Source organism: Gorilla gorilla, chromosome 2 (assembly GCF_029281585.2).
Source record: "Gorilla gorilla gorilla isolate KB3781 chromosome 2, NHGRI_mGorGor1-v2.1_pri, whole genome shotgun sequence".
Classification (NCBI taxonomy): domain Eukaryota; kingdom Metazoa; phylum Chordata; class Mammalia; order Primates; family Hominidae; genus Gorilla; species Gorilla gorilla.
Genome location: NC_086017.1, coordinates 55,686,375 through 55,696,442, shown reverse-complemented (window position 1 = coordinate 55,696,442; position 10,068 = coordinate 55,686,375). Strand labels below are relative to the sequence as shown.

Below are 10,068 nucleotides of genomic sequence, written 5' to 3'. Positions count from 1 at the left end.
AGACGTGGATCACAAAGAAGTGAGCAACAGCAAGGCCCTGCCGAGGCCTCTCAATCTATGCTTGCGGAAGATACAGTCATAGCTTTGTGAGACTTTCCAGAAGTCCCTAGCAGCAGTCTGGGGAGCCCAGAAATCCTCAAGTTTGGGTGGCACAGGGCTGAGAAACAGCAAAAGGAACGGAGGGCAAAGATGAGTGAGAGGGAGATATGTGGACTTGACCAACCATGAAGGCCAGGCCAGAGAGGGAGGCACTGGGAAAACAGGGAGGGCCAGAGACAGGGGACCAGTGGGGCAAAGAGCACATTCTGGGGCCCAGGAGACTGAAAGGCAGCAGGAGAGGTAGGGACTGGGGTCCAAAAAATGGTATTAGAGTTTCCCATCTTGCAGCTGAAGTAGCTTGTAGGGATGGAGCCACTTTCAGCACAGCTGGCCTCCTGCCAGGAGATGATGCCCTGGTCAGCATCGTGAGAGGCAGAGGAGAGGAGAGAAGGAAGGTCCCATCCTTCCTTCTCTGAGAACAAAGGGACAGTGTGAGGGACATTACTTTATCCCAAGTAGCTGCCCACAGTCCAGGCCCAGAATGCAAGAGACTGTGGCAAGCATTATCACCAAATTCTTCTCCCAGCTTCCACAAGTCAGGACTGTCCAATGGAACTTTCTGCAGTGATGGAAATGTTCTATGTAAGTGCTGTCCTGACAGTAGCCACTAACCACATGTGGCTATTGTGCTCTTGAAATGTGACTGAGGAACTGAATTTTTAATTGTACTTCATTTTAATTGAAGTTAAGTAAAGATATGTGGCTAGTGGCTACCATATCAGACAGCAAACTCCAGGGCTTCTCTAAAACAAATGTATGGGCTCAGCAGTGGGTTTCTGATAGTTTTGGACCTTAACTTTTTGTCAAATAAAATTCCACACAGAAACACCATACAGGATATCAAGATATGGTGGTGGGGCTACTCTGGTTGGATTCCCACCAACCTGTCCAAGCCCTGGGCACAGTCCTACAGGCACATTCATGAAATTCTAGGGCTCTGTGGCACAGTTCGTGGGCAAGGTCTGTGGTGCCCAATATGGGACATCTGCCACTGGGAGTACGTAAGGTGTTTTCAGGCAGCACCAGACATAGACATTTAAACTTTTTAAATTTTCATCAATTTATCTTAAATGAATTTTAAAAACACTAGCTTTACGTGTATGGTAGTGATGTAAAATTTTGTTTTTAAATGTATTTAAGTGAAAAGTGAATTAATTTAAAGAAAAATGATAACAGTCCACATGGTTCACAAACATGGTAAGTATGGCTATTGGCAAAAATGGCAAACATGGTTGGAGAACGGGAGTATCGATGGGTCTGATTTGGAATGAGGGCCTTGGACCAGCAGCACCACCATTCCTTGGGGGCTTGTGGGAAATGCAGAATCGCAGGTGCCATCCCGGACCTACTGAGCCAGGATCTGCATTGGACCAAGAACCCCAGGGGATTCGCTGATGTTTGAGGAGCATTGCTCCAAGCAGCTTGGCAGCTTTGAGACACCGGGGCTCTGAGGTCAGAAGCTCCAGTTGCAGCCAAGAGAGTCCCAGGGTTCAGGGAAAAGTTGGGGCATTCCCACCTCCTTGGCACCACATACACATACATACATGCACACATGTGTGCACGTGCACACACAGGTTCTCCTTCACCACCTGAGCTAGGCAAGTCCCCACAGCAGCCCCAGCATTTCCTTTGCAGAATCTCCTCCTGGTGGCTTCTACACTCCTATTTGTACTGTGTGAGTCTTTGTGCTCCCTGAGGGATAGCGAGCAAGTGCTTTGGGCAGCAGGGAGAACAGTCATGTCAAGAACTTGAATGTGCTGAAGAAATGTTCTGAAATGCAGACATCTGACTGTTGCCGAAGCTGTGAACAACAGAAATGAACTTGTACTTAAATGCTTAGAATCTGCAGCAGGTTTTTCCTTTACCAGCTGACTTTTATTGAGATTCAACCATGTACCTGGCACTAGGGAGAAAAGGATGAGTAAGGCATGATGCAAGCCATAGTCCAGAGGGGACACATACGATGCACTCTTCATGACAGCACAGCGCTGGCAGGCATTACAAGTCAGCTATGGGCCGGGCGTGGTAGCTCGCACCTGTAATCCCAGCACTTTGGGAGGCCAAGGCGGGTGGATCACGAGGTCAGGAGTTTGAGACCAGCCTGGCCAACACAATGAAACCCTGTATTTACTAAAAATACAAAAATTAGCCAGGTGTGGTGGCACGCACCTGTAATCCCAGCTACTCAGGAGGCTGAGGCAGGAGAATTGCTTGAAACCAGAAAGCAGAGGTTGCAGTGAGCCATTGCACTCCAGGTTGGGCAACAAGAGCAAAACTCCGTCTCAAAAAGAAAAGTCAGGTATGTACCCAGGGCCCAGGGGCAGGGAAGAGCAAGCAATATATTCCAGCTGCAGATGGGGTTCTGGGGCTTCTTAAAAAGGGTAAAAGGCCAAGCATAGTGGCTCATGCCTGTAATCCCAGCACTTTAAGAGGCTGAGGCTGGAGCATTGCTTGAGCCCAGGAGTTCAAGACCAGCATGGACAACATAGTGAGACCTCATCTCTAAAAAAATTAATGTGTTAAAATTTAAATTTTAAAAAGAGGTAATAAATCATCTGGGTCAAGAGAAAGGACAGGATTTTTCTGGGTTGAGAAAGCAGAGGTGCTCTTGGCTGAGAGACGTCCCAGAAGTATAAAAATGCACATTCCGGAAAGTGAAAAGTTTAGCTTCTCCTGGAGCCTAGGTGTGCAAGAGTTAAATTCCTCAGGGCCCGATTTTAAAAATCCTCAAAACCTTACAGACCAGGCTAAGGAGTTTGGACTTTATCTTGTGGTGACTGGGAGCCACTGATGGTGGTTAAGTAACAATGGAATCACTAGGATGAGCAAATTATTGAAAGTGGCATGAACTTCATGGTTGGCAGGGTAATCAGGAACCCTGGCACGGGCCCAGGAGCCCACACCCATGCAACTGAGTCAGGGCCCTCCCCAGTGTCTCCACCCCTTCCAGAAATCAGATAACTAAGGCATGCTAGCCTTCTATCCTGCAGGTAAGTCTGTCCTGAGTGACATGCGGCACAGTGAGACCGGTCCACAGGCAGTGTCTTGCATACTAGCAGTGGAGGCCCCAAGGAGCACTCAGAGTGGGGCTCAGCTAAGCTGAAAACCCCTTTGCCATGGGGCACCAGACACCACTGAGCTGAACTCACTCCCCTTGTCCCTGCCATGCAGAAGTGATTTCCCTAGCCCCGATCCCCCTGCTGAATGCCAAAGCCAGCTGCCACACACTCTTGAGAGCCAACTGGTAAATTTTCTAGAATTCTGTGGGCTGGTTGTTAAACACGGCCACTAAGAATTAAACTACATAAGCTAGCAATTGAATAAGTTATTTAAAACAGAGGTAATAAATACACAAAACTTGGCACTTCCTAATTATTGACTGTACTATTATCTATGCCTGTTGTATCTGGATAGTGGAGACTCAGTACAATGGTGTGCTACTGCATGTCTCCACATTTAGTGACATCACTTTGGTAGCTTAGAATCAGTCATAGTAAGGCCAGGTGAGGTGGCTCATGCCTGTAATCCCAGCACTTTGGGAGGCCAAGGTGGGTGGATCATGTGAGGTCAGGAGTTCAAGACCAGGCTGGCCAACATGGTGAAACCCCATCTCTACCAAAAATACAAAAATTAGCTGGGCGTGGTGGTGGGCACCTGTAATCTCAGCTACTCAGGAGGCTGAGGCAGGAGAATTGCTTGAACACAGGAGGTGGAGGTTGCAGTGAGCCAAGATTGTGACACTGCACTCCAGCCTGGGCATCGCAGCAAAATTCTGTCAAAAAAAAAAAAAAAAAAGTCATAGTAAAAGTGTTTACACCACAGAAATTGGCAAATGTGACAAATCAGAGCTTTTTCTGCAGAGAGCCAGTGGTTACATACCTGCCAGCCTACCACTCCTCTCCACCCTCTGTCTTGCTGGCTCTCTGCGGAAGCCCCCCAATCTTTCCAGGCCTGTCCTCTCCACTCTAGGAGTCCCAGCAGCACAACTGGCCTTGTTAGATTAGAGCTGTCACATGGGCTTCAGAAAGTCATGGGGACCTTACCAGGAGCCCTGATTATCTGCCCCATTGCATTTACTTACTGCTCTTTGGGGTTATCTGGGTGATTCTTCGTGCTGCCCAAAGCTACCACACAGGGCCTCACATACTGGATGGGCTCCCAGGGAGTATAGCGGTATGAATGGAAGGAGGTGCTGGCCTGATCTCAGAGGTAGGGAATTAAAGAGAGGCCTTGCCTCCATCAAACCAACAAGGTCCCAGCAGCCTCATGGTCCAGGTGAGGCATCTCTCCAAAGTGCCCAGTTCCTGAAGGTCACTGCATAGCCAGGTACCCTCTAGGAATAACTCATATATGAGAACAAGAACATGCAAGCAGATAGCTGGAGGCAGCAACAAGCCTTCTGCCTAAACAATGCAAAACAACATTAAAAAGGCAGCCCCGTCGAATTGGAGCCCAGGGAACCAGCACAAGAAAATGCTGGCACTCCGTCTGCTGCCATTGCTGTGAGGAGTCCTTTGTAGGGGGAGGGCGGGTAGCCCTATCTATGGATGGCTGAGACTCATTTGGCCTGAGTCTTATATATTCTCAGGAATATCTTCACAGCCTTGGAGTTGATAAAGGAGTGCTTTCTTAAACAGGACATAAGAAAAACCACTAAAGGAGGACACTAAAGGAAAAGATTGGGAAATAGGACTTTGTTAAAGTTAAAAATATCTCTTCATTAGAAGACACCACTGACAGAATAAAAGGCAACACAGACTGAGAAAAGCAATTTGTAATACACTAAACTGACATAGGACCCAAATCCAGAATACATAAAGAACTACAAATCCATAGGAAAAAATCAGACAACCCAATTAAAAACTGACAAAAAATTTGAACAGGCACTTCATGAAAAAAGATACCTAGATGGCCCAATTAGCCTATGGAATGGTATGCAGCCTTACTGGTCATGAGGGAAGTTAAAATAAGGCACAATGGTCCAGGCATGGTGGCTCACGCCTGTAATCCCAGTACTTTGGGAGGCTGAGGCGGGCAGATCACAAGGTCAGGAGATTGAGACCATCCTGGCTAACACGGTGAAACCCCGTCTCAAATTAAAATACAAAAACAAAATTAGCTGGGCATAGTGATGGGTGCCTGTAGTCCCAGGTACTCGGGAGGCTGAGGCGGGCAGATCACAAGGTCAGGAGATTGAGACCATCCTGGCTAACACGGTGAAACCCAGTCTCAAATAAAAATACAAAAACAAAATTCGCTGGGCATAGTGATGGGTGCCTGTAGTCCCAGCTACTTGGGAGGCTGAGGCAGGAGAATGGCGCGAACCCCAGAGGTGGCACTTGCAGTGAGCCGAGATCGCGCCACTGTGCTCCAGCCTGGGCGACACAGCGAGACGCCGTCTCAAAAAAAAAAAAAAAAAAAAAAAAGGCACAATTAACTATCACTATACACCCACAAGACTGGGCAGACCTTTAAAAATAGAATGACAAGTGTTAGGATGCAAAGCAAAAGCAACTGAAACCCAAAGGGAGTGTCAGCTTGTACTACCACTCTGGAAAACAGTTTGGCAATATCTGCTAAAGCCAAACACACCTATCCTAAGGCCAAGAAGTTCCCAGCAGTGAGTGCATTCATCTACGGAAGAACATGCACTAGAATGTGCATTACAGCCCTATTCATGACAGCTCCAAACTGGAAACAACACAGACATCTGTCAGTAGTAGACTGGAGCATATTCACACCACCGACGAGTATACTACAGTGAGAGAGAATGACCCATAGCTACACAACACACTAGAACATGAATGAACCCCACAAACAATGGAAAGCAAATGAAGCCAGGCACAAAAAAAGTACATCCCATTTAATTCCATTTTCATCAAGGTCAAAACTAACCCATGGAGTTAGACAGCAGGATGGTAGTTTCCTTTGGGGAGGAGGCAATGGGTAGGAAAAAACATTTATCTAGAATCTGAAGTTTAAAAAAATTAAAGTAGTTTCTCCTGCTGTGCTGCATTTTTTTTCTGCTTTGCTTTTTCGAGGTAGGAAGTTCCAGGACAGGTAATATGTCTGAGGAAGCCTCCACCTCCCTCACCCTACCCACCCTTCTCCTCTGGGACCAGACAGGCAGGAACTCCAGGGAAAGCCCAACGAGGAGCTGTCCTAGAGCACTGATTTCATTTTGGCTTCAAGTAAGATTTTCACTAGCAACTCTGCTTTTCATCTCTTTTAAATTTTATTATTATTATTTAGCATTTTCTTATCTCTTACAATGTACCAGGCACTGTTCAAAGTGTGGCATTAGTATTAATATGTTACCCATTCATTCATTCAGCCTGCTGGAGACTTGATAATGGCCTCTTTACTGAGAACTTACTCTGTGCCAGGTAGTAAGCTAAGTTCCCAATTAATCCTCACATGAGCTCTTCCTTGCCGGGCAGGAGAGAGGGGAAGATATCTGTTAGCATTACAGAGCAGTACACAGAGACTCAGAGAAGTCAAGTGCCTTGTCCAAGGTCACACAGCTAAGTCAGTAGCAGAGTTGGTATACAAACCCAGATTCCACATTACTGCAAAGCACCAAGCTCTGTCTTATCTAGTGACCACCCTCAAGCAAATCACATTGTAAGACTGGCAGAAATACGAGGTTTCTTAGTTCCCTGCCCTGGCCTAATGAATCAAAATTTCTGGCCCCTAGGCTGGCCTGAGCAGTAGAGTCCCCCACAGCAGTTCAAAACCCGATTCCGTCCCCGGACCCAGTAGGCGCACAGGGCCAAGCTGTTGGGTGGACGGAGGGGACGGGACTGCCGGGAAGGTCCCTCACTTCTTTCTGGCCCCTGGCAAATGTTATGTTCTCTCCTCTGAGAAGCCCTCCCTAACCATCCCTGGCCACCCCCCGGAACTGCTTACCCCTTTACTTTGCCTTAGGTGTCTTCCTCGCGTCTCTCAGTCTTATACGTGGGCTAGGTTGAACCATATGACATTGTCCTTTCTATAAATTAAAAAATGGTTGAAAATGGGGCATTTCATGCAGTCCAATTCAAGTGTTTCCCTCTACCAGAATGTCAGCTCCAAGACGGAGCTGGGAAGTGGTTCACAGCCGTGTCCCCAGACAATGCCTGGCACACAGTAGGCGCTTGATAAATGACAGGTGAGTGGCCGAGGGAAGGCGCCCACTCCGAGGAGTTCCGCAGCCTGAAGAAAGGCTCCGCCGAGCCGGAGGACCCCAGGGGACGCCGCCCTGTCCTCTGCAATCTCGGGTGCCTTCCCGGCCGCGACGATCGGGCGGGGTGGGGCTCGCCGTCATCCATTTACCAGCCTCGCCTCTCGGACGGGCGCGCCGTTAATGAGATTAGCAATTTAAAAACCAGCTAGCTGCGTCGGCGGCGGAGGCGCGGGGCCACCCCCAAGCCGAGCCGGGGTAGGACGGCGCGCCTGGCGACCGCGCACTGAGACTGCCGTGCCGGACCCCCGAGCCGGAGCCGAGCGCGCAGAGGCCGGGGCCATGGAGAAAGCGCGGCCGCTGTGGGCCAACTCGCTGCAGTTCGTATTCGCCTGCATCTCGTACGCCGTGGGCCTGGGCAACGTGTGGCGCTTCCCGTACCTGTGCCAGATGTACGGCGGAGGTGAGTGCCCACCGCGCCCCGGCCCCAGCCCCACTCTGTGCGCGTCCCCGCCGTCTGTGCGAGCCGGGGTTACACCCAAGTTACAGAATGGCACACTGAGGCCGGGAAAGCGAGCGTGATTTGTCCAAAGTCACAGACCCGGGAGTGTTCCCAGGACACCTCGTTCCGGAGCCGGAGCTCTCTCCCAAGCCGCCCTCCCAAGCCCTCGGGAACCCCTCGCCCCATCCCGGGGGCGGCCAAGCCCCCAGCCCTCACCCTTGTTGGCCAGGCTGCGGCTCTGAGAGCGCAGGGGACGCGGTCTCCTCCTTCGAGAGAAGTGGCAATGGTCTGACGTTTTAGTGAGTAAACCTCACGTTTAGGTGTAAAAAGTGAGTAGGAAATTGTCTTATTCAACAGAAACTCGTTATACAACTTTCAGATCCGAAACTTAAATCAACGGTTTGAAACTCAGGTTAAGAGGATCTTGAGCCATTTCTTTAAATTTTTTATAAGGAGATTGGTTTGAGTTTGGAACGACAGAAAGCAGGAAATGCAAATCATTCTGTTTTGTTTTGTTTTTCTTAAATAAATGTTTTTTTCCGAAGCATCATGCACGCTCCGGGGACAGCCAGCCAGCCACGCGCTCTTACCGCACTCCCCTAGCGTTGCGGAAAGCTGGGAACACCTTCTACACATGTCAATAACCTCGTGAAGCCCAAGTACCTTTTTGGAAGGCAATGTGGCAAGAGGGATTTAAGTCTCAGCATTTAAAACACTTTTTTTCTCGGTTGTCTCGTTTCTAGAATTGTATCTAAAGGAAATTGTCAGAGTTCTGACAGAGGTAGAAGGATGGTCACCATCATTTAATAAGAGCAAAACATTGGCAACTTCCTAAGCCCTCAAATAAAGGGGATTGGTTCAGTAAATTATAGAGCATCCATTCAAGGTTGCTCTTCGCAGCCATTAAGGCGGCATTTTCAAAAAAAAATTGTACTTTCTCGTATCCTGTATGAAGTGGAGGGAGGAGAAATCAGATTCAAAGCTATATAAAATGGATTTGACATTTTAAAACAATTACTTAAAAATATGCAGAGAAAAGAACGGGGAAAAGACATCAAATTGTTAACAAAATTTCTGGGTGATTTTTGTTTACCTTGTCGTGTGTGTGTGTTTGTGTGTGTGTGTATGTGTGTGTGTTTGTGTATTAGGACTTCTATAATTAGCATGTTTTTTTCACCATAAAAGATCATGGAAGATGTTAGACCAAAGTATTTACGAAAATGAACCCATTTGAGAAGACCGAGAGCTAAACACTGCTCCCTCCTCCCCTTACCCCAAATCAACAAAAGGTTAATTCATAGAGTTTTTAAAACAGTGCATTCTTAATTTCCTGATTCCTTTTTAAAATTTGAAGTGCATAAATACACCATAATGATGTGAAGGGCATATGTTGCCATATGCTCTAACAGCATTACCATGTGCTCTAACAGCTCTATAACTGACTCTTAAAAAGAATTATTTGTCAGAATGAGATTTCCACATCATTCTGTGCTCAGTAGACCTACCCATGATACCTTTATCCTGGGTACATGTTTCCCAGTCATCAGTCCAGGTGAGCCTCACTGTCACATGACTACTTAATTCCTTGTTTATAATACCACCATCACCTGAATAGTCTGCAGAGGGATGCATGTGGGGCTGATAGTTGTGGAGTTGAATATGTATCAAGGGGTTGCTAGGGAAACCTCAAGACCCTCAGGTTCCAAGAAAAAGAAACATAGAAGTAATCCTGTGCCTGGTGCAGAGGATGCTTCGGCTGGATGGGTGGATAGATAGATGAGTGGAAGCTGGACGGAGCATGGATTGGTGGCTGGGTGTATGCATGGATTAGTGGGTGCACAGACAAAAGGAGGGTGTGGGTCTGGTGGATGGCACCCTCTCAGCCACATGTCTACAGAATAAAGACCAAACGGTCCACTTGGCACAGTAGGCACTTGACCACCTAACTTGACCACTTGTCCAATATTTCCACCTCATTTCCTGCCACACAGCTTCAAACCTCCCCCTACCTTCCAAACACTTCCATGAGCACCTCCTTCTGTGCCTCAACCCTTCACACAAGATATTTCCTCCACCTGAGATGCTGTTGTTGCTGGGAGAACTCCCACCATTCCCTCCAGGTGGGACCAAATATTGCTTTCTCTCCGTCGTGCTCTCTGACTCTCCTCACTACTTCACAGGCCAAATAGGCACTTGGTCAGAAGAACTGCACATTGTTCTTCAGTTTCTCTGTCTCCGCCCGGCCCAACCTCTGTGATGCGATGGAGTCACAGAGCCATCCAATAAATATTTGTTGAGTGAATGA

General features: G+C 47.9%; 1 protein-coding gene across 3 annotated transcripts in view; it reads left to right on the top strand.

Moving 5' to 3' along the window:
• The first annotated feature begins 7,014 nt into the window (after positions 1–7,014).
• The window catches only part of SLC6A20 (solute carrier family 6 member 20), a 40,183-nt gene continuing 37,129 nt past the window's right edge, over positions 7,015–10,068 (top strand). For all 3 annotated transcript variants that reach the window (XM_055382182.2, XM_004033992.5, XM_055382184.2), the window contains exon 1: positions 7,015–7,724. In XM_055382182.2, the coding sequence (XP_055238157.1) occupies positions 7,604–7,724 (121 nt within the window). In that variant the 5' untranslated portion in view covers positions 7,015–7,603. The remainder of the gene's footprint in view (positions 7,725–10,068) is intronic.